Here is a 22,941-nt window from a genome sequence, read left to right as displayed (position 1 = left end):
AGAGAAGAGGAAATTAATCACATACTCTTTGTCTGAAGTCTGCATCAGCATTTGGGTTGAGCCCTAAAAGGGCTTGTTCATCCATCTCTACTGCTATATTCGTTGTTTCCTGTTCCTAACTGCTTTGCCCACTTCTTCTAGAGGGGAAAATACGATCATCTGCAAATAGAGAAATTTTATTTGCTCAGCAGAATAAGAAAAATTAAAACCAGGACAGCAACAATGACAAAAGTTGTCCCTCAAACCTCAAATAATGTACTCCATGAATGCACACACTTCCAATACAGATACCAGAATTCTAAGTCCTTTAATCAACTTTTCACTGTACTGTATTTCATACTGAATAAGGAAACTTTAAAGCCTCCATATACTTCAGTTCTCTTGAAAAGAGAAATTAGTTAGCAGAAAGATGTCATTATGTATAGTATTCAGCTGAAAGGCTAAAATTCAAATTTCAAGCATGCAGAAGTTTCACCAAGATATGACATAGGCATAAATCTACTCTTTAAATGAAAGATGGCTGTTTTTTTTCCCCACCACAAACTTCACTACAAAAAAAAAAATGGAAAAAAAAAAAAGAATCTCTACTCAACTCCAATATAGATAAGATGCTTCATACACCAACTTATGAAGTATTTCCCATTGTAGGGGCAAAGTCATTGGGGGTCCTTCTTCTATAGCAAGCATATACAAGTGTCTTAGAAGTTAACCACAAAATACACCACACTGAGTTGTTAACAAAAGTTTTCTGTTCCTACTGATGGGTGCTGATTTACTAGCAATGATTTTTATTTAGAAAATTCAGTGTAAAATTAACAAGTGAGCCAGACAAATGTTCTAAAAATGGCTTGCCTCTATAGGCTGTTCTGCAATGCTCTAGTAAAACACAGAGAATTAAAAAAAAATAAAACTTCCCTGTCAAATACTAGGATGCTGTTAAATAACAAGCGAGGACAAAAATCCATCTATCGTTCAGATCTCTGCCCCTCTCCCCACCTCCCCCCCATGGTAACATAGTTAATTAGGCCCAAAAATCAGGCCTTGTTACATAAGTATGTAGGAGGTAGGGGAAAGGAAGAGACAAGAGGAAGAGATGAAATTACAAAGGAGCTGTGGTTTGAAGCTGCCTACATAACCATAGGTAGAACTTCTAATTTCTTAGTATTGTGTCTCCTGCACACTCTACTGTTCGCCCTCCCCCACGGGAAGAAAAGTGGCGCGGTGACAAGCAACAGCAAGCAGAACTGAAAAGGAGAGCTCAACATTTAACGTGGTAACAGACTTTTGTAGAAAAGGCAAGACAGAATACACTGTGCCAAAGTGCATAATGAAAAGCAATTTAATAAGTAAAATTGAGTTCATACAAAAAAAAAAAATTGCAGGTTTTGGCAGTATGGAAACCAGAAAGTCTGGAACAAAGTGATGACTCCTGGCAAAAGAAGCCTCACAGACTGCCTTAGTCACAGTGATCCCCCTCAGGGGCAGAATCTTCAGGGATTACACTTGCTGTGCTGAGCCTTCTCCCTCTGCATTCCCAGCCCCCAATCTGCTTTCCCCATAATCAACATCCAGAAGAGCCAGATTAAAAAAAGGTAAAATGCTTCAGGGAAAACGAAAAAAAAAAAAAAAAAAACTTAATTGCATCTTTTGATTAGGGTCTGGTCCGGAGTTACTCAACTATTTAATATACAGAGGTATTTTTTTTGCATATTTACCTGCTGATATCAGTACATTACTATTTTCTGGGCAGGTGATTTATACCTGGGTGACAAATTTTGCTAATAAAAATAACACAACTCAAACGTATTCTTTTCACTTGCTATTGCCAACAGCAATGCAAATCAATTCTACTAATTTTCTAAATGCCTCATGAGTGTATTTAAAATTTCAGTTTCTATCATATAGCCTTTTCTCAGTTTCATCTTGACTAGACAACTCTAAAAGACAATCAATGACATCAAATATTCGAATGAACCTCTTAAGAATACAAATAAAATAGCTTTTCATGTCTCATGGTTTAACTTAAGCAGATAATTTTTCTACCACAAATCTATTTAACCAGCCAGTTACACTTCAAAAGCAAAACTAAGCAGCGGTTTTTAATAGTACTAATAATTCACAAAACCCACTGCAAAATGCACTTAGCTGTAGCATCAAGTATGTCATTAAAGCAAGGCTGATTTATAAAAACAATTGATAGCATTAATAGTTAATATGCAGCCGTGCAGAAAGCATTGCCTTATTTACTTAGAGATTATTTTTTGTTAAGCAGTACACCATGTCAGGTGGCAAACTCATCATACAGCATTTAGAAGGACGCAGTTCCTTACCAGTGAAGTCATACAAGTATGTCTCATCAAAATAATTTACTCTCTTTCCCCTACTAAATACTTAAAAATGCATTTAATAGTAATGGTTGTTTTCATAGTGGAAAGAAGGAGAAAAAAAAAAGTCAACCCACTTTAACTGGAGAAGACTGATCAATTAACAATACAAACGTGGTCAAGCGTGCAACTTCGATCCAGATATACCCCAATAATGAAAGCATTCAAAGCATTTTAACTACAGATGCTAAGCACGGGAACAATCAGCAATTATAAAAAGCTTCATGTTCAGCAGTCATTTTAAGATGTGATAACACAGGGGGAGCCAATGGTGTGCCTCATTTGAATTTCCTCAAGTTTTCTCTCTAATAAAACAAAGACATTAAAATTCATCTTTTACGGTTTGTTTTGTGGTTTTGCTTGCTGCAAACCTTGGGCACATTTACAGCCTCTTTGGCCTGTAGACCCTTTACACTGACCTAACACGCGGTTAAAGCCAACAGCTGTGTAACTACTGCTACTTCCACAACTTTTCAACTGGACTAGAAAAGTTTTTCTTTCTAGAAGTGACGTTAGGTCTTAGTTTCAGGCACAATTTTACTGGCAGGAATTCCCAGTAAGGAGCAAGGCCTCCTTGCCCCCGCCCCAGACTCGGTCAGAGCCCGGTCTCCCGTTGCTGGGACGAGCCCGCACTGCTCCGCTCGGGAATTCACAGCCCCCCGCGCCCAGCTCCGCGGCACAGCCGTCCGCTCGTCCTTAAACCTCCCCAGCGCCGTCCCGGGCTGCCGGGAGTGACCCAGCCCCAGCACCCACGGCGGGGAACCACCGCTCCCACCACGCCGCCACCAGCGGAATATGGAGGTGCGGGGAGGTCCCTCCCTCCCCTCATGCTGCCGTCCTACGATTTCTTCCTTCCCCCACCGGAACCATAGCGGATGGACAGCCACCGATGCGGCAGCTCCCGCGAGCAGAAGCGCACCGCAGATTACAGCGTGTATCAGCAGAGAAGAACACAGATATTTTTCGTGGCACCCGCAGGGCGGGACCGGCAGGGCCCGGCCAGCTGCAGCCCCCGCTGTTCCCCAGCAGCGGGGCCAGGCGGACGCGGCGGAGCCTCCCCCCCTTCCCCGGAGCCTCTCGGCTGCTGGGGAGGCGGCCCCGGGCTGAGGGAACCGGCCGGGGGACTTGCGGGAGCCCGCAGGCGCCGCCAGCTCATCCCACATTGCCCCTTCCCCCCCAGGCTGAGTCACCCGCTCCGCGTGTCGCGTCCTGCCCGCTCCCCCCCACCCGTACCTTCCCGGTCAGTGCTCCATCGCCGCCGGCTCCCGCCCACCCCCACGGCTCCGCAGCCGCCACGAGCACAGGGAGCGGAGCGGGCCGGGCCGCGCCGCCTCGGCTGGCGGCGGGAGGAGGAGGAGAGAAGCAGGACCGCCCCTCTTCACCAAGCCGGCCGGCCGCGGGGCACGCCGGAATGTGCCCCGGCCGCGGGGCGGCCTGGGAGCCGTAGTCCTGCCCTCGCTCAGTACCGCCAGCACCGCTGTAAAACCGATCGCACCGGCGGAATAAACTAGAGCAGTCCCGGCCCACCCCCGAACTGCCTCCAATGTCTGGAAATGGTGCTGTGTCAGTGGCGGCTGGGCGGGGCTGGGCCGCCGGTGCGAGCTCCGCAGTAGCGGCCGGAACGACCTGCTTGGGAACGCGCACAGGGCAGGGCTTGGGCCGGCGTGGGCTCGTCCGTGAGGAGTGATCCAGCTGTGTCTGCACATGTGGCACTGGGCTCCTGCGCACAGGGCTCTGCAACGCAGCGCCGTCTGCGGGGGTTGGCGTCACCACACGCCCGCGTGGCCGCCGGGCCAGACTTAAAACCGACGTAAACCCCAGCAACTACATTACAAACCCGTCCCAGCCGCGCGGCTGTTACAGTATCTTTCAAGGCAAAACCCGCTTTTATCCAGTGACTGCGGCAGCGCAGCTCTCAAAAGGCGTGAGGCGCCCAGAGCTCAAGAGTTGCTTGTGCTGCCTGGATAGCCGCTGTCCGCTCACGGTGCATGGGGGAACGAGCAGCCGGCGGGACCAGCTGCAAAAGAGAGGCCTCCCATGGAACTGAGTGCGTGGGAGCGAACCCCAGGGGCGGTAGCCAGTGACCTCGCTCTCACAAAGGACGAAGAGCGACAGAGGTTCCCATGATAGATCTCCGCTCCCGGCTGCCGCCCCGGCGGGATTGCGGTGCCCCCGCCTGGAGCCTTCCTGCCACGTCCTTCGCCCCGACGCCAGCAGGGCAGGCGGGAGACGGAGTCACGCACAGACAGGTCTCTTTGTATCGGGACCAAGCAGGCCCATGGCCTCGGTGATGGGAATAGAGGGCCGGAGCGCGGCTGCCTGCAGGGCACGGGGCAGAACGGAGCCGGTCGGGCCGGACCACGCGGCGCCGCCAGCCCGGAAGCCAGGGCCGCGCGCGGAGACTGACAGCTGCGTGCTCCAATCGCGCTCCGTTCTCAGCCAATCGCCGCGCGGGCCGCCGGGGGCGGGGCTGGGTGACTGACGTCAGGCGGCGGCGCACGCGGCCGTCCCTTTCCTTTCCTGCGGGCCGCGGTGGAGGAGCGCCATGAAGGCGTCGGGCACCGTGAGTACGGGCCGGGGCCCGGCGGGCGCAGGTGGGGCCGGGAGTGCGGCCGAGGTGGCCGTCAGGAGGGCGTCAGTGGCGGGTTGTAGCGCTCGAAAGTGGCCTGTGCGTGTCCGAACGGCGCCTCCCGGCCCGTGAGGCGAGCGGCCAACATGGCGGCGGCGCCGCTCCCGCCAGGTGCGGGCCCAGATCAGCGGGCGGCACCGTGGGGAGATCCGCGGGGAGATGAACCCGTCCGGTGGAAGGGGCTCTCTCCGCTTCTGGATTGAGCTCCTCTCGTCGCGTTGCTCCTTTGAGGAGCCGCGGATTCGGCGCGGTGCGGGCGCGGGAGTGGCTCCGCGGCTCACTCACTGTGGGCCGCCTGCTTTTCATGTCCCTACAGCTGCGGGAGTACAAGGTGGTGGGGCGCTGCCTGCCCACGCCGAAATGCACGACCCCGCCTCTGTACCGTATGCGCATCTTCGCTCCGAACCATGTCGTCGCCAAGTCCCGATTCTGGTACTTCGTTTCTCAGCTGAAGAAGATGAAGAAGTCTTCTGGAGAGATTGTGTACTGTGGCCAGGTGAAGGATTAAAAACCTAAAAACGTGGGAATTTCTTAAGGAATTCCAGCAGGCGTATGTGGAAGGATTTTACGGGAATCGTAGTTATGGGTGTGAAGTTGAAATCCATTCGTCTTTAAGTTGATATGTAAAGGAGTGAAAAGTTTAGTTTTTGGAAGTAGTGGTATATGTCCTGTAAAATAAATAGAAATTTATTTACTGATTCAAAATTATGAGCTATGTGTGGCTCTCTCATTCTTAGACTTGGTGCATAGTGCAATATGCCTTTTAAGATGCATTTAGACATTCATAACCCTGGGAAAGTGGGTGTTTCTATGCTTACACTCTTCTACCTTGGTATTTCAAAAACTCTCTCTTGAGCTTAAATCTTGTATTTTCCTTAGTCCTCTGAAACACCAAGACATAAATCTAGCTATGTTGGTAAGGGAAAAGAGAGCAAAGACTTGTTTTTTGATGGTAAGACTTAAAACATTAATTTTGTTAGAGCAGTGAAATATTTATTCTTAAAATTGTAAGATGGTGGTAGTACATCATGTCTAACCACTTCCATGTTCTTGTGTAATTCCAGGTGTATGAGAAGTCCCCTCTGCGGGTAAAAAATTTTGGTATTTGGTTGCGCTATGATTCTCGTAGTGGAACCCACAACATGTACAGGGAGTACAGAGATTTGACCACTGCGGGTGCTGTCACTCAGTGCTGTAAGTATATGCAACCATTTGAGGTGTAAAATAGTAGGATCAGTATACAAGAAGAATATTAATTCTCAAACTGGGCATAAAGCATGCTGACTTAATCCATGGTAAAATAACTGAAAGACTGGAAAATTAAAGGAGGGGGTTGCCAGATACTCTGTAGATGTTTCTCTGTTATGCATGTGGTATCTGACTTGTTACCTCTCTTTACACAGTTTCTCTGACTGGAAAATAGTTCCACTTCTTTTTGATGTGTCCTTCTACAATTCTAGTAATGAGTTTTGATATACAAACTGAGAATTCAATGACTTTGCAGTTGCTGTATGCATTTCCTGCACTGTGCTGTTTTAAGATAATTGAATATATCTTTCCAAGTCTTGTAAAGAGAATATTTCAGAGATCATACAGAATATACTGGCATCTGTCCTTTATTGAGCAAGTAAAGAAAAAAAAAAATCACAGGAAGAATACCCATATTGTTATTCCAAGATCTCATCACCTCATTTCAGGGAGAATTAATGGTTGTTCTGGTTTCAGTCTGTTTTGTGAAGTACTTGAACTGTTGATACTTTTCTCCAAAGTGCTATAAGCACTACAGATTGCACATAAAAACCCAAAGAATATTGTTCTTAATAATGATATTCTTGTCATGTGTGCAAATATTAAAGGTATCTTGTCGCCTTTCAAAAGCTGAAGTGCTGTTGAAAGTGAAATTGAAGGTTCTACATTAATGTACAATAATCCCTGTTAATGAACATACTGAAGGATTGCTTAAGAGACCCGGGAACCTTATTTTTCATGATACAATGACTGGTACTTTTATGTTCAAGAATAGTTGTGTCAGGTAAGTTTTTAATAGGTGTGTTGTATTTTCATGGGAAACACAGTAGTATTTCAACAGGCATGCCTCATGTAACTAGCTGTGGGTGTGATTTGAACTTGTGATTGTGATTGGCACTGCTGAATAGAGGCTTTTTCAGGTAGCCTAAGTACAGATGCTTCCTTCTGTCCAGAAAGCCTGATTGTGTGGGATGAACATCAATTTGTGGTTCTATTGCTGATCAGTTTCAATAAAAAGTAATCCTCAGATCCTACTTTTACTTGCACCTTTCTTTTGGAAGGGAAGGTGTTTTGAAGTTCATGTGTCTTTCCAGTGATCATATTTGAGTGTTGATTCTAAATCACAGGTTTGTTTTTTTTCTCTTGCAAGAGAGTAAGTAGTCCGAGCTACATTACTTGTGTCCATCTGTACTTTCTTGAAATTGGACAAGAAGACTAAGATGGCTCTTCCTGTTGAGGAGCATACTTAGAACTTGCAGGAAGAATTTGCTGCTGCTTGTTGGTTTTGTGATTTGTGCCATCACTTTACATAATAGAAACAGCGATTTTAATTACAGCTGATGAGTAATTTTAAAAGTTGTAGATAGCACTATGAACATTTCTTGAAGAAAAGGCTATAAGATTCTTGAACTGAAAATGTCATTTATTTTTAATGAGTTGTGTTGTTCTAGACCGTGATATGGGAGCCCGTCATCGTGCCCGTGCTCACTCTATCCAGATCATGAAGGTTGAGGAAATTGCTGCCAGCAAGTGCCGCAGACCAGCAGTCAAGCAGTTCCATGTAAGTGAGCCAACCCTGCAGTGGCTGCTGGATGAGGGGATCTCTCCTGAATGGTACAGGTTTGCTTTGCAGCCAAAAAAAGGGCAGGAACCAAACGTGGGTGCATGTGTTCATGATTATGGTATATGATACTATATTATCAAAATTTCTACTGCTGCAGATATTTGGAAGAAAGTCACAATAAAACAAATACATGTTATGGTGCAGAAAACATGCCTCTGACTAGCATTATTTTGAAAAATAAAGAATGCAAAATTAAGTAATTTGTTAAGTCCTGTAAAGTATATCTTAATTTGTGGATGGACTATTTTTCTAAGCATAAGTTAGTCACTCAGTACAGCTTGGCTATTTATTCCAAACTATTTTGTGGTGTTCATCTGATACCTCAATTAACATAGAAATATTTTTCTTGCAGGATTCTAAAATCAAGTTCCCGCTGCCGCACAGAGTTCTACGTCGCCAGCACAAACCACGTTTCACCACCAAGAGACCAAATACTTTCTATTAAATACAAAAACATGTTGTCAACTCCGTGTTGCAATAAAGGTCTTGTTGGAACCTTTCACTTCCAGTTGTCTTTTGGAGACTCTTCTGGTTTTCTAGGGGTCCTCCTTCCTACTCTTTAATTTTCTGTAAACCATTGGCAGCCTACTATTCACAGCTGTGATTGCCTTAACAGGTGAGTGTTTCAGGTGCTGACTTAAATTACTGAAATATCACATCAATAAGTGAAATTTTAATAGCCAATTTCCCAGGTCAGAGAAGTCTGTTGTCGAGCAGCTGTAAAATCCTACATCGGTTTTGTCCCTTGGGCATATTAAGTGAACAGTTGAGTTCAGGAAGAAGGCAGCTTCTGGTGTATGCAGAACTCAGACTTGTCAGTTGTAAAAAGAAAGTCCTCATAACTTCAGTTAAGTCACTTCAAATGTGTTAAGCATTTGAAGTCAAAATTTTAGTTCTAACCGGAACATTTTCGCGAATGTTACACACTACTCTGAACAAGCTCAAGGATGTGTACAGAGGTGCCTGTGCCTAGAAAAGTGATGAAGGGCTTGGCAGATGTATACTTTTATTAGGTCAAGGAATGAAAATCATGACAATTTTTATATCCAAGCCCAAATCCTTAGGCCACTTCGTTTACAGTAAGAAGCTTGCAGACACTGTGCAGTTGAGGTTTATTTAAAAGGCTGTTTCAAACCTAAAGGTGGTGCTTGCATCTGGTGCCCATTTTCAGTGATGTTTCCTGAAGAGGCAGTCAGCTACATAAATTAGTACATGGGTCACATCGGTGAAGAGAGCTGATGCTGTGTTTTGTCCAGTTGTCAGCTTAAAAACAGCTACAGGTGCTGTTAGAGTGCAGGAAAATACTGTGCAGAGAGGAAACGGAGTGTATCCTTTCTGGGTTAGCTGGAGAGCTGCCCGTCAGTCTGGAGAGGTGTCTGTCGGTGCAGGGGCAGGTAGTTGTTCTGTGGAACTGGGACCAGTCAGTGTGGCCTGGGCCCTTGGCTCAGTCATCGCCTGCACGGAGAATCGGTTCGGGCAGCTCTTCTGTCTGAAACGTGAACTGAAGAAAATGGGATTAATGTGGGCAATCCAGTCTCCCCAGTGGTAAGGGAAGGAGGGAGGGACTAACTACCCTCCAAATTACCTGGAGGGTCCTGTGGGAGTCAAAGAGGTGGGAATAAGGGCCTCATAAAGACCTTGATGTTTAGATGTTTTACACTGAGAGATCAATTTAGCAGGAAAGTGGGTCTGGCTTTACGCTGACAGCATGAATGGCAGGCCGGCGGACCCGGGCCCGCCGCTCCCGGGCGCTTCCGCTGCCCCGCCCGCCGGCAGCGCGAGCCCGGGCCCGTCACGTGACCCCGAGCCGGCCGCTCCCCGCCCCGCCGGTCACGTGTTCTCTCGCGCGGGCGGGCGGGCGCCGGACCCGGAAGTCGCGGCCGCTGCGGAGGCGCCGGGCGGGATGGGGGAGTCGATCCCGCTGGGAGCGCCGGTGCCGGTGGAGCAGGCCGTGCTAGAGACCTTCTTCTCCCACCTGGGCATCTTCTCCTACGACAAGGCCAAGGACAATGTGGAGAAGGAGCGGGAGGCCAACAAGAGCGCGGGGTCCAGCTGGCTGGCGCTGTTGGCCGGGCTGGCGCACCTGGCGGCGGCCGAGAAGGCCTATCACAGCATGACCTTCCTGGGACAGAAGCTAGGTACCGCTCCGGGGAGGGAGGGACCGGCTCTCCCAGGCCGTGCCCGTCTCAGCCCGGGGGCCTGCCCCGCGCTGGGCTCCGCGGGTGCGGGGCTGGGAGCTCGCCCGGCAGCCGCTGTTCGCTCAGGGCCGCGCACCCGGGGGCCCCGGGGCCCTGGCCCGGCGGCTCCGTGCGTGTCTGAAAGACAAGGGCTGGCTTAGCGAGTGTCCGTGCGCCCGCTGAGAAATCGGCTGTGCCGCTTGTGCTGCCCTTGATGAGTGAAGGAGAGGACAGGTCCCGTGCAGGTGGCACACTGGCTGTTGTGCCAGTCGATGCATCTCTTCACTGGCCGGTAGGGTACCTACCCGCCCTTCCCAAGAGCTGAGGTTTTCGGTGTTGAGATGCTCTGGCTGAGATACAGGCAGAGATGAGCTTACTGGGGTGACCAAAGCGTTAAAGCTTTTTCACCTTGTCTTAGAAGTGTATATGTGTAAGTACTCGGGGATGGATATAGCATCCTAGGAGTTGTTACCCATGCATGTACTGCAGGATCTCAGGGAACTTCGGCCATGAACGATCTCAGCTGCTTCATGTTTTGTCAGTACACAAACAGAAAAATGTCAGTGTGGCACAGGATGAGCTTTCATGATGCTACCCTGTGGGCAAAGCTGCTTATTTTCTTTTTGAACTGCAGATGGGTATGGAAAATGGATCAAAGGATATGAGTCTGATGTATAGCACGCTAAACCATGGAGAAAATTTGCCTTTCTTTGTTATTTAAGTGGTGACTTGGAACTATTTGTAAGAAGATCTTTACAGCCAAAACTCTATCTGTAAGGCTGACTTTAAAGAGTGAATTTGGTGCTTGTAGAAAGGATAAAGGTGACAACAGAAGGGACAAAGTTTTGTTTATTATTCATGAACAACTGCAGTAGATGATTCTTCCTCCTGCCTATGTCTGGGGCACTACTTACATGTTACAGTGGGAGCTGTTTCACTATGATAGCCAGTTCTCTACCTTTCTACCTCAAATGTCAATGGTCATTTTGGAACATTATATGTAAAAGGAATGTGGAAAGAACTATCCAGCATTACAAAACAAGCAAAGTTGCACCTAAATTTGGAATCTTTAAAAGATTCAGACTCAGTTCTGTGGTCTTTGCTCTTCTGCAACTGTTGACTGCCAGAATGGCACATTAGGTTTTCTGTAAATAGGAACTATGAAATAAAGCTAGTACATTTGTACAGTCTTTTCATAATGTCAAAGTTAAATATTTTTCACTTTGACTCTTTACTCCTGTCTTTTCTTTTTTAAGTTCCTCATAGCGTTGAGCAGGTAGAAAGGAGCACAGATGACTTCTTCTCCCTCTCACCCTCCAAGTTTTAGTTATGAATTAACCTGCACTGTGGTCTCACTGGGATAAAGTGTGATTTTTTTCCCCTTTGAATTCTGGCTTATACTGAGATTGTATAGGGACTAGAAACATTTGATTTGTACACACAGATGTCACATGGTTCCCATTTAAAGGGTGCTTACTGAATTTGAGTGCTTCATGACTGAGGAAGGGTTGTTAAGGGTATTCTCTGGAAAATGTCTAGAGTTATTAATAGGAGTGAAGGCTATTAAAATTTGATCCGTCAAGTCACGATGACTTAATTCTTCTGACTTCCATAGATAACAGTATTTCCAGGTCATGTGTCATAGTAGCAAATTTAACTGAACCTGGGTTTCTTAAAGGTCAGGCATGACTGAGGCAGCCCTGAAGGAGTTTTTGTTTTGCAGCAGCCATTGGCTGCTGAGACATGAAGTGGGACAAGTGTTGCTTGCATGTAATTACATAAAGTGCTTCAGAGCATATGCTCTGTAATTCAGTAACTTGCAGAATAAAACACTGAATTTTGTTTCTTTGTTAAAACTAGTACTGTAATTAAACAATACTTAGAAATAACTAGATATATAATTACAAGAATTTTAGACAGTGTTGCTATCTTTGCTATCCCTGGATTTTGGTAATACCTCCATATTTATCTGAACAGGTGGTCAGTCATTCTTCAGCCGAAAGGACTCCATCCGAACCATCTACACATCTCTGCATAATGAGCTGAAGAAGGTGGTGGCGACGGGTCACAATGCACTAGGAGGAACAGCTCCTCACTTGGAAGAGCTGCTTTCTCACCTGTCTGAACAGCTCTGTTTTTTTGTTCAGGCTCGGATGGAAATTGCTGACTTCTATGAAAAAATGTACACGCTCAGCACCCAAAAGTTCATTAACTCTGAGGAACTGGTAAACATTTTGGAATCCATCTTAAAGAAATACAGTTCAAGGTCAGTGCTTCTTTGCTGGCAGTACATACTCAGATATGTGATCTGTAATACCTGATGCTGGAGTTCAAAGCAAACCTAAAGACTTGGCTGTCCTTTGACTGCTGAACAGCACAGTCTCTTCACGAATTCATGTGTGAAGTCTGTGTTGGCCAGCAGCATGAGATGCATGAAGTTTCTTCAAAAGAAGAAAAATAACAAAGAGAGTCTGCTCATGGTGTACTAGGAGCCTTCCTCCCTATGCCTTAATGCTCAGCATGTTCATTTTCAGGAGAGAGGAAGAGTGATTTTCCTTTTATAAGATGCAAGGCTTCTTGAACTTTTTCTTTGGCAGGGGAGAGGAAACAAGCCGTAATTTCATGTGGACTTCAGTAAAGGTGATGTAAATAAAGCAAATACTTGTGTGATGATCTTATTTTTTAGGCTAGAATATATATGTCTGCTTAGATCTAAAAGGTACACCATAACTATCTGGCCTAGCTGGGGGGACTTTATGGTGCTTTGTTACCACTTTTCTCCAGAGGTCTTGGAGCCTGTAGGAGGAGCACCTCTGAGACCTTGGTCCTTGTCAATATGGTTTCTTGAAGTTAAGATTTAATAGTTACTGTTACAAAAATCCTGGGATGTTTCTATGTGAGTGTAGGATGGGTATTTCACATCCAGCTTCTGTGCCTTGAAAGTGATGGCAGTTTAAAAGAGAATTTTTGAATGCTTGTCAACACACTTGAATTCTGTCTCTTCATTTTAAACCAAAAAGGTAGCCATTGTAGGGAGTTAACTGTCAGATGTGGTTGAATTTCTTTAAATCCTTGTTAGTGAAATAGTGTCTAAGAAGAATTTTGGGGAGAGTATTCATAGAGTATTTACTTTTTTTTATGATTTTTATAGTGTTCATCTAGGAAAAATGAAAATAATTCAGTGCTGCTTTCTGATATTCCAAATTGAAGCACTGCAGCTGATTCACGTATTTTTTTTAGGGATACCTTTGTCAAATTGCTATGTAATTCTGCAATTTGAAAATCAGAACTAGTCTGTATAATCTTAGTAGTGATGTTTTGTAGTTCTTGGTTTGTGATCACTTAAAATCAGCTGTTAGTCCAATAAAAACCTGAAACTTAGATATATTTTCCTTGGTAAACTTTAAAGAATTTTAAGGAACTTTTAAGAACTTTAAGGAATAAATGGAAGTAAGTTTAATGTTTTGGGTGTTTTTGTTGTTGGCATTTTTTGTTTGTGGGTTTGTTTTTTTTTAAAGTTGATTTCTCTTGTACTAACAACTGCCATCTGTTCTGAGCATGTGCTGAATCAGCAGCACTGTAAAACTGAGAACTGGAATTCTTACTTTGATGAACTGATTGGAGACTATACCTGCATACAAAAGGTTTTACTATGCTACTTAAATAAATTTCACAGGTACACATTTGTATTTCTAAGGCATTATATGTTATATAATATGTTTATATAATACATATTATATAACTACATTATAGCATCTTAAAAAAAAAAATTAAAAAAAAATACTGTCTCCCTGGAGGAAAATACTGATGATATTGCTTTGGGTTAAGAAGCAGTCTTTATGACAGAGGCAATCTAAGATGCTGCCAGAGCTAATTCAGTAGCTGCAGTGTGCTCCTCCCGAGTGATGTACAGAATATTTGTGAAAAAAGTAGGTATAACAATCTATTTCTTTAGTCCTTCCTTTCTTTATATCTCAGATCAGTTTCTGGGGTGTGTTATGTTGATATGTACTGGCTGCAAGGCATTTCTGCTTTACAGGTGAAAGATTAAATAAAGTCATCCTTACCCAGCCTCTTCCCTCTGTCAATATATTCCTCACTGGTAGCTGAGGATGTGTGCCATCATTTCAGCCAGCTGTGCTAAGGGTGGACAGGATGTGCATTTTCTAGAGAGGTTCTGGCCTTGGTTTCTTTCCTTTGTGTGTGAAAATAGCTGGTCAGATAACGTAGAGGAAATACCTGGTTGCTGGTAAAGGAATAGCAGAATTGACAGTTAATATGATGTATTGTTTGTATCTGAAATATCATTAATTCTTGAACAGTTTAAGTCTATTTTGTTACTATTTTATTGCTACTTACTGCTGACTTCTGCATGGCCAGTACTCGACATTTTCCTTTCCATTTTTCTCTAGAATACATCTGGAGAAGCAATTTCTCCTGAAATTTTTAATTCTTGGTTTGAGTGAGATCTTAAATAATTAAAGCAGCATCAGAAGCAGGATCCTTTAAAAGCTTAGTATAAAATGAATATAACACCTATTTTGATGTAATGATTTTTAAATGTTTAATTTTTTTTATCTAGTAAGCATTATGTAATATGTGCATGAATGTGTGATCTCTGGAAGGAAATAAAAAGAAAATGTGGGTTCTTCACAGTCTGCAAAACAAAACTACCATCCCTCTGCTTTCAGGAATGATTAGGAGGAAAAAATCAAATTTCCCATATGCTTTTAAGTTTTTAACACTCTGGCTTAAGGAATAGTGTAAAAACTTGTCTGTTGTACATGACACTGAGCTCAGTTGGATGTTCCTTTATTATGAAACTCAATTACAGCAGTTATACTTAGTACACAACTCGTCGGTTTGCTTGGCAGCCATATCAAGCTTCTCCGCTGTAGCTGAGGTGTGTATTTTTTGATTAAAACAGTTTAGCAAAGCCTGCTGCAAAGTGAGACATTAGGAAAGCTGTGAAGCAAAGTCGAAGTGGAAGCTGTACATCAGAATGTTAATCCAGGAGACTTTGGCAGTGCTGCCTTAATAAGGTTTTTTAGGGTTATGGAAGAAAACTTTCTTGATCTGACTGCAAATGTGTTTAAACCACGGTGCTGTGTGTCATTTGATGGGACTGCAACAAATAATCTTGTATAATGGTTTTTGTACCCTCTTAAAATACACAGCAACAAAACATTTTCTGGTGAATGCCAAAACCATTGGAGAGATTTAATTTTGACTGTTAGAAATTATTTTTTGTTGACTCGTGTTTGTACTCTTGTTTGTTCAAAGCAATGTAAATATGCTGTGGACTTCTCAGCCCACCAAAGTGGTCAGTAAACACTGGATCTCTGCTATAACAGGTCAGCCTTAGGGCTGCTGACATATGCTGTGTGCAGAAGATGCCTGGTCACCCAGCCAGGCTGGTTTGCCCCATGTGGTGCATCAGCTGGTTTATGATATTCTTAATTCTTAATTTTCTTCAAATAAATCTGGACCTGCATCTTAATAACAAATCCTTGCAAGATACAAATTGTGGCTTCAAAAAAAAAAAAAAAAAAAGAGATGCTTACAGATCAGTGATAAAAGAGACATTTCTCACAGGCCAAAGGAAGAGTAGTGGAGAGGGAATGAAAAGCCTGACATTTTCATTCTCTCTTCTGGTCTACAACAAAATGAAGTGTTTGGTCGTGGACAAACTATTTCCAAAACAGATAGTATTTGTTGTGATCTAGGAACTGACAGGAATAATGACACTGCTTTAGTTTTAAAAGTTGGAAAAATTCTGTATAAACTTTCTTGTTTTAAACCAATAATAAGACCCGAGATATTTTTCTGAAGTGAGAAGATAAATGTGTCTTTACTTAAACGGAAACCTCATCAAATCTTGTATTTGAACTGTTCATTGTTCTTTATTAGAGACCTCTGTGAATCCTAAATGCCAATGAGAGAACACATTTACTGAAAAGGCCACTTCTTTCTAAAGTTATGTATTTTACATTACACTTTTTCACTGTTTCAATTAAGTATGTTATTGATGATGTTATAAATTTGCAAATAATTTGAGTATCATGGGAAGAGAGGTAGACTGCATCTATATTTTTTCTCAACATCAGGAAGAAGAAGTGAGAAGGAGTTAATTATGGTTCCAGTAAGCGAAGTCAAGCTCATCTTGGCTTCCTCATAGCTCCCCTATGCGAACAATAAATTCATAACATAATTCCTTTGATTTAACTTAATGTCTTACTGCTATTCTAGAACCATCAAGACATATATTACTGCCAGAGATTTTAAATTGGAGCAAGATCACCTGAATTTAAAAAGAAATGGTGTTAAAGTAGTTAATGGATTAAGATAAACTGTAATTGTTCTTGAACTGATGAAATATAACTCCCTTATTTTGATAGAGAAATGTCTGACAGGTGTTTTTTTTGTCAGATGTGAAGCGCTGTTTGTTCATGAAAATATTTACCCTAATTATGTAAAAAGAGTTGTTCTTTAAGAATATTATTTTTTGTTTACACTTTGCTCTGCTTTGATGTTTGATCTTTTGTCTGTTAACTGGCAAATACTATCTGATTATTTCACCATTGTGTACAGCAGTTCTCATGTCTTGACTAATGTTATGTTTTGTAGGTTTCATCATCCAATCCTCAGTCCTCTTGAAAGCAGTTTCCAGCTGGAGGTAGATGTGCTTGCACACCTCTTAAAGGCTCAGGCTCAGATCTCAGAGTGGAAATTCCTTCCATCCCTGGTCAACTTGCACAGTGCTCACACAAAGCTACAGACTTGGGGCCAAATTTTTGAGAAACAGCGGGAGACCAAGAAGCACCTGTTTGGAGGGCAGTCTCAGAAGGCTGTGCAGCCTCCACACCTCTTCCTCTGGCTGATGAAGCTCAAGAACATTCTCCTTGCCAAGTTTAGTTTTTACTTTCATGAGGCCCTTAGTCGACAGACAACAGCATCTGAAATGAAAACTTTGACTGCTAAAACAAATCCTGATTACTTTGGGAAAATTTCCAGCTTCATCCGGAAGTATGATGCTGTCAATGTTTCCTTAATTTTTGACAATCGTGGATCAGAGAGTTTTCAGGGACATGGTTATCATCATCCCCATTCATACAGGGAAGCCCCCAAAGGAGTGGATCAGTATCCTGCAGTGGTGTCTCTGCCCAGTGACAGGCCTGTTATGCACTGGCCCAATGTGATCATGATTATGACTGACAGAACCTCTGACCTCAACAGTTTGGAGAAGGTTGTACATTTCTATGATGACAAAGTCCAAAGCACCTACTTTCTGACTCGCCCTGAACCTCACTTTACCATTGTAGTTATTTTTGAGTCCAAGAAGTCAGAAAGGGACTATCATTTTATTTCTTTTCTCAATGAAATTTCACATTCCCTTAAGAACTCCAAAGCTTTTGCAAGCTTGAAACCTGGGTCCAAAGGGTGAAGTACAAACTACTTGAAGGTTGTCAAGGCGCTATGGCAGCCTTGAGGAAGCTGTAGCTTTCAAGGTTACATAAATTTGTGATTCTCACAGTCTAATTGAAAAGGAACCATTTTTTTTAAATGTTTTAAGTTCCTTTTTTTTTTTTTTTTTTTAAGCTAACAGACACTTGAAGAAAAGTATTTTTGGGCAGTACTCAGTGGGGCAACTTAATTGTGGGGTGGTAAAGGGCCGGTGTGGGGTTTTTTTGGTGTGGTTTTCAATTTCGAGTATGATTTATTTTTTTAGTCCACAGTTTTGTTGCCCGTATCAGAAAGGAATATATGCACTTTATCATAGTCTGATCATTGACTGTCTTCTACAGAGTTTATTGAAAATGTGGTGAGGATGGAAGATACTGTCTTTTCAGAAAACTGCATTGCCTGACAGGAATGATTTCTGGGAACTAAACACTGATGCAAGGGAATATTAAAAAAAGTGAACCTGCAAAGACACATTTTAAATAAAAATATGATAATCAGAAAAGTCACTATTGTTAATTATAATTTGGTTTCCAAGTGGTTTAAAATGACAGTTGAGGTTTCTGACACTCTGTTAAGCGCTGGTTATCTGTTCTAAAGGCCCTGTATTTTAAACTTTGGTCATTGCTCCAGGACTTGGGCTGGGGCAAGAAAAGCTGCAGCATGGCCTGGAGGGCTGGTATTCTCTGGAGTGTTGTGACAGTGTGGGCCCAGTCTTGGCTCAGTCTAACTGAAGCAGACAAACTGAATTTGAGCAGTTCTAGAAGAAACAGCTCCATGGAAAAAGCACCAAGGCTGTATTCAGTTTGTTAGCTTTTGTTTGGTTAACTTAAAAAACAAACAAAAAAACCCAGTAGAAAATGCCCTTTCTAAATGATTTCTTGTCTAATATGCTGTTAGTGTCAGCCTAGATTTGCTTCCAGGTTTTTATTACTATTTTTTCTCTCTGTTCAGTTTTCAATAATTTCATAATTAAGCCAAAACACTTTGGGGATTTGGATTTAAATATATAGCCTATGCAGTATGTTTACCTCATTCTTTCACCACTCCAAGGCTGCAGGGTTGGAAAAAGTATGTTTTCTAGTTACCCTGAAAGTGCTTTAATTTGGAAATCAGGGTTTCCAAATACAATAAAGGGGTCCATTTGGCTGTGCCTCTAGCCTTACATTGCAGGATTCTTCTGACTGTTAGCTATGCAGTTGTGCACGCACTTTCACGGGGGTTCAGGAGAACTGATGTGTATACAAGTGTAGTAAAGTAAGGCCATTAGTTGACACTGTAATGTATAATAACATCATCAGGTTGTTTTTAAAAGGGAGTTTAAGTAAAAATGTTGGTTTCTGTTAAGATCAAACTATAAAAGATACTTTTGCGAATGTGTCTGTAATGATTCCCTTCCTCTCCCACAGAAGGTTGTGGTAACTTATCTTGCCTCTCTGCAAATGCTGACTTTTTACAATCATATAATTGCATTCTGTTCTTGAAGTACAAGCTCTGACTTTCCACTCTGTGCCAAATGTGCTCTTTGCTCTAACTGTGTGTAGCCTGTTTTGAATATCTGTGCTACTGCCTTTTACCTGTAGTCTTGGTCTGACTGCAGCACCACTTGAAAAAGCTGTCTGCTCTTTGCCACTAGAAAATAACAGGGGTTGCAAATAAACCAGCAGCTGGAGGGCACCTGGTTTTTATAAGAGTGTTGCTCTTTGCAGTTTGAATTGCATTTTAACAGGACAAAGTGATAGTACTACAGAGAGTTTGTGTGCTTCCTTCTGTGGGACAGTGACCTTGTAATAACGTGTAGTTTTGACTTCCTCAGCCTGAGTAACACAAAAGGAACTGTCGCCAGAACTCATTCCCAATCTTCAGCAACGTAAATAAAGTGTTGTACAAAATTTGTCTGTCTGTACAGTACTTGCCTGTCATAGTATCTGTGGGAAAGGGGAGAGAAAACTGGAGGAGGAAACTGTGTGGTACAGACATGTTCATTTTTGAGTTGCAGGGGAGGAGCTGGAAGAGGTGGAAGGGAAATCTGCTGCCCTTTGAAGCAGACCAGTAGATTTTACCAGTTGCTGAAATGGCTAGAGGCTGTTCCCAGTGGTTTTTATGGGGAGAGAAAAGGGAGGTGACTGTTCAGCAGACTTGGTAGTTCACATCACACGCGGGTCATTGTTATTGGCAAACGATGTCTCAGAAGGGAAGGAATGCTGGGTGATGTTTCTGTGCAGGAAGAGGTGATTTGCTGCAGGTTTTTCTTCAGAGGATCTTGGGGAAGCAATCACAAGAGCTTTGTAACTCATGGGTAAGAATTTCTGAATATTTCAATTGATGAAGAACCAAAGGGAGCCTTAACCATTACTCTTGTGGTGTGTGAAGGGAGGGAATGGGAGAGATTTTCAGGGAAATGGTAGAAAGAATTGAGTGCTGGCAAAATTTGTGGGACTGTCTATGAGTCCTGTCCCTGTGGCTCTCCTTGTAAGATCTCAGCATTAAATTAATATAACATGGGGAGCAGAAAACTCAGGCCATAGGAAGTGGCTTGGATGAAGACAGATGAAGCTGGAGAGAGGTGACATACAATCAGTATGAAAGAGTGTTGCAGAGTTGAGGTATGCTGTGACCAAAAACAAAGTGTGGGGAGTGTGAGCATGTGGAATGAATGTTTATAGATTTGTCAGATCCTCATGAACACTCATGGCATAGTTTCTTATTTGATGTTTTACAGAGTTTATGTTTTAAATTGCAAATGAGGTAATGGGGAGACTGTGTTGGGTTCAAACTGCAAGATTCAATATGTGGGAGAAGTTCTTTGCTACCAGCATGATGAGAGATTGGAACAGACTGTCCAGAGAAGTTGTGGTTGCCCCATCCCTGGCCAGGTTGGATGGGGCTTGGAGCATCCTGGTCTAGTGGAATGTGTTTCCAGCCATGGCAGGGGCTTGAATGTAGATGGTCTTCAAGAGCCCTGTCAGCCCCAACCATTCTGAGATTCTGTATTTGTGATGTAAAAGTGGCTAGGCCAGAAATGAAAACCTGCATAATTAAACAAAGTGGGGGGAACATATCTGTGAAGTAAGTAAAGGTGACCAGAAACTCAGGAACTGGAAAACAATATATACATTACTAACTCCAGTACTAGAGAGATTGATCAGTGTCTTTATTATAAGAACTGGAAAACAAATAGACTTCTGCTGAACTGAGTGGTACCCCATCTGCCAGCTTTTCCTCTATACCAATTAAATTAAGATTAAATGTGCTAATGTACTTTGAAAGTAATGCATAAATGTCTGCTATAAATGCAAGAGGTAAAGATATTTATGATAGCATACTGAAAGCTATTGCTTCCAGATATATTTAAACATTTTTAGATCAGGTACTGAGATTTGATATTCCCAGTGCCATTCAGATTGCTTAGAATAGCAGTGTTGAAGCTTATCTTGCAGCAAATTTCATGTACCTCATCACTTGCTTGAGTTCATGAGGATACTGGGGGATTATTTAATTTAGTATCCTTTGCCTGCAGTGTGATTTTGACAGCAAATGTATTCTAAGAAGTCTTAGATATTTTATATTTATGTCTTGTAAGCTGTTTCCTTTTGCATGTGGTATTCAGGTTTGGTTCTGGTTTTTTTTTTTTGGAATAAGATATTCATTTATTTCTTCTCCATTTGCATAAAGACAGTCCAGGGAATGGAAACTAATATATTTTGTATAGTGCTGCGAAGGACTGCAACGTAGGCATAATGCACATAATATTCAGGCTTCAATGATCTAAAAGTAATGGAAGCTCCTGGTATCTGTTTGAATGCTAACACCTAGTGTTTATCTAATCCACTTCTAAAAAAAATATTTTCACTATAGCAGAAAGTAATTTTATAATTTTTCATACAGTTAATCACTGCTCTGGTCCACTCTTCTTCATATACGAGCTTTTTGAGACATTTGTGATCATTCTAGTGGTAGTTTTTTGACATCATTTATCTGAGGCTTCTTTGTGTATGTGCTTCAGGTCAGCCTGCTGCTGCCTTTGCACTGGGTCCCAGTCTTCTCATAACCAAGCTTTGTTTGAAAAAATCAGCAGTGTGCTATACTTCATTCCTCAAGTCCTGTTTTTTGGCCCCTCATCTTGCAGAAGGCAGGACGTCACATAGTGTGGCTGTTCTGGTGAGCTCTGTGGTTGCTTCCAGAAGTGCTGGCACTAAGCTGACTTAGCTGGCTGAAAAGTTTGGTGTTTCTACCCTGTTTTCAGACTCCCAGAGATGTGAGCCAGGCGTGTCCAGGTGGATGCAGAGGTGACCAAGCACTGCTTGTTTGCTTGGGCTCTGCCTGAGCCTCAAGAGCAGTAAGTCAGTGTTGGGAACAGCTAGTGAGTGGCCCAGCAGGGATGGCCTTTGGGCTGCAATTCTGCAAAGGTGGGACCTGTTTATTTAGAACAGCAAAGAGGCTCTGGAAATGTGGATTCTGACAAAGTACAGTGGTAGTATAATGCTTTGCAGACCTGGCAAAAACAATATACAAGTCAATTGCAAGATGGAACTGGACTCAGATTTCATGTTAGCAAAGGACTGATTTAAACATGAAGTCTCCTTTGGAGGATAGAGGTAACAGTTTTTTGCCATGAAATTGCTGTAAGTACTCAATCATTTTCTCCAGGAACTGCTTCATTCTCTCTGTGGTGCATGCACACACTCAACACTCTAACTTACTTTGGTCATTGCTCTGGAGCTTTTCTGGGGGAGTTTGCCTGTTTGAGTACAGATCTGTCTTAACTTTCAACCTGGTGTTGCAGCCACTGGGTTTGTGGTAGGGTAACAGAGTTCTCATCTTGCAGCTGGGACCTGCAAGGACTGCACAGGGCAGTGGCAAGAAGAGCAAAATGTAGAAGGAGAGACAAGGTGGGCTTGGGCAGATGACAGCTCTGGGAAAGACAGGTGGGAAAAAAGAGGCACAGAAGGGCTGCATTGCAGAGGGACTGTGAGCAGAAGATTTTTGTTGGCCTCTGCATTGCTGGCCTCATTTGACAGGAATCTATATAAATTTTATGTGCTGAAAAAGCTAGACCCCACCTGTAGTTGCAGCTGCTAATTTTATATGACTACTTTAAAATAACTGTACCCATTCTAGGAGGGTGGTGTTCCATCTTTAGGTACCAGCAGTCTTGGAAAAGCAGCTGGTTTTGGGCAAATGATTAAGACAAGCTTTGTGGTATCCTGTTATTAGCTGGGATATGCTGCTACAATACTACAAGCTAACATCTGAGGCTTCAGAGGAGTGAAATGCTGTGCTTCATTTGTGCAGCTCACTGCAGGCAAGATAAAATACTTAGTGGCACTAAGTTTTTGGCTAGGATGTATGCATCATTTGCTGTAAAGGTACTGAGGGGTTTTTTAGTGCGTGCAAGTTGAATTCCTCAGATCAGAG

At 43.2% G+C, this 22,941-nt stretch overlaps 3 protein-coding genes and 1 non-coding gene across 8 annotated transcripts in view; 3 read left to right on the top strand and 1 right to left on the bottom strand.

Moving 5' to 3' along the window:
* XPOT (exportin for tRNA) overlaps positions 1-4,025 on the bottom strand; it is a 30,598-nt gene extending 26,573 nt beyond the window's left edge. For 2 of the 4 annotated variants that reach the window (XR_004497511.1, XR_004497510.1), the window contains exons 1-2: positions 3,618-3,998; positions 26-159 (exon numbers count right to left, since the gene is read on the bottom strand). Coding sequence is in view for 1 of the 4 variants with exons in the window: in XM_015627354.3 (XP_015482840.1) it covers positions 26-85 (60 nt within the window). In the remaining 3 variants the exon portion in view is untranslated. Of the gene's footprint in view, positions 1-25; positions 160-3,617 lie in introns of all 4 variants that reach the window. The other 2 variants (XR_004497512.1, XM_015627354.3) reach the window with 2 other exon arrangements.
* Positions 4,026-4,826: 801 nt separating this feature from the next.
* Positions 4,827-8,387, top strand: RPL18A (ribosomal protein L18a). The gene is made up of 5 exons (XM_015627360.2): positions 4,827-4,947; positions 5,330-5,509; positions 6,078-6,207; positions 7,713-7,822; positions 8,238-8,387. Exons 1-5 carry the CDS (start codon positions 4,930-4,932, stop codon positions 8,328-8,330), a joined length of 531 nt encoding a protein of 176 aa, XP_015482846.1. The 5' UTR covers positions 4,827-4,929; the 3' UTR covers positions 8,331-8,387.
* On the top strand, positions 6,800-6,931 carry LOC117244503. Its single transcript, XR_004497714.1, has one exon. It is a non-coding gene; the product is annotated as a small nucleolar RNA SNORA68 (small nucleolar RNA).
* A 1,356-nt stretch (positions 8,388-9,743) lies between the features above and the next one.
* C1AH12orf66 (chromosome 1A C12orf66 homolog) lies at positions 9,744-19,417 on the top strand. Of its 2 annotated transcripts, XM_015627359.2 has the most exons (4): positions 9,744-10,023; positions 12,040-12,113; positions 12,192-12,328; positions 16,690-19,417. In XM_015627359.2, exons 1-4 carry the CDS (start codon positions 9,789-9,791, stop codon positions 17,504-17,506), a joined length of 1,263 nt encoding a protein of 420 aa, XP_015482845.1. In that variant the 5' UTR covers positions 9,744-9,788; the 3' UTR covers positions 17,507-19,417. The 2 variants fall into 2 exon arrangements, with proteins under 2 accessions (XP_015482845.1, XP_015482844.1); XM_015627358.2 differs by having other exon boundaries at positions 12,040-12,328.
* The last annotated feature ends 3,524 nt before the right edge of the window (positions 19,418-22,941 follow it).

The sequence above is a fragment of the Parus major genome, chromosome 1A (assembly GCF_001522545.3).
Source record: "Parus major isolate Abel chromosome 1A, Parus_major1.1, whole genome shotgun sequence".
Taxonomy (NCBI): domain Eukaryota; kingdom Metazoa; phylum Chordata; class Aves; order Passeriformes; family Paridae; genus Parus; species Parus major.
Note: the sequence above shows the minus strand (reverse complement) of the source record. Positions and strands in the feature narration are given on the sequence as shown.

What these genes read in the sequence shown, in the direction of transcription:
- RPL18A (XM_015627360.2), top strand. An exon ending in AGATTGTGTACTGTGGCCAG is followed by an intron (nt 5,510 to 6,077) that starts GTGAAGGATTAA and finishes GTGTAATTCCAG; the next exon opens with GTGTATGAGAAGTCCCCTCT. An exon ending in GGGTGCTGTCACTCAGTGCT is followed by an intron (nt 6,208 to 7,712) that starts GTAAGTATATGC and finishes GTGTTGTTCTAG; the next exon opens with ACCGTGATATGGGAGCCCGT.
- C1AH12orf66 (XM_015627358.2), top strand. Translation starts at nt 9,789, where the DNA reads ATGGGGGAGTCGATCCCGCTGGGAGCGCCGGTGCCGGTGGAGCAGGCC. An exon ending in CTTCCTGGGACAGAAGCTAG is followed by an intron (nt 10,024 to 12,039) that starts GTACCGCTCCGG and finishes TTATCTGAACAG; the next exon opens with GTGGTCAGTCATTCTTCAGC. An exon ending in TTAAAGAAATACAGTTCAAG is followed by an intron (nt 12,329 to 16,689) that starts GTCAGTGCTTCT and finishes TATGTTTTGTAG; the next exon opens with GTTTCATCATCCAATCCTCA.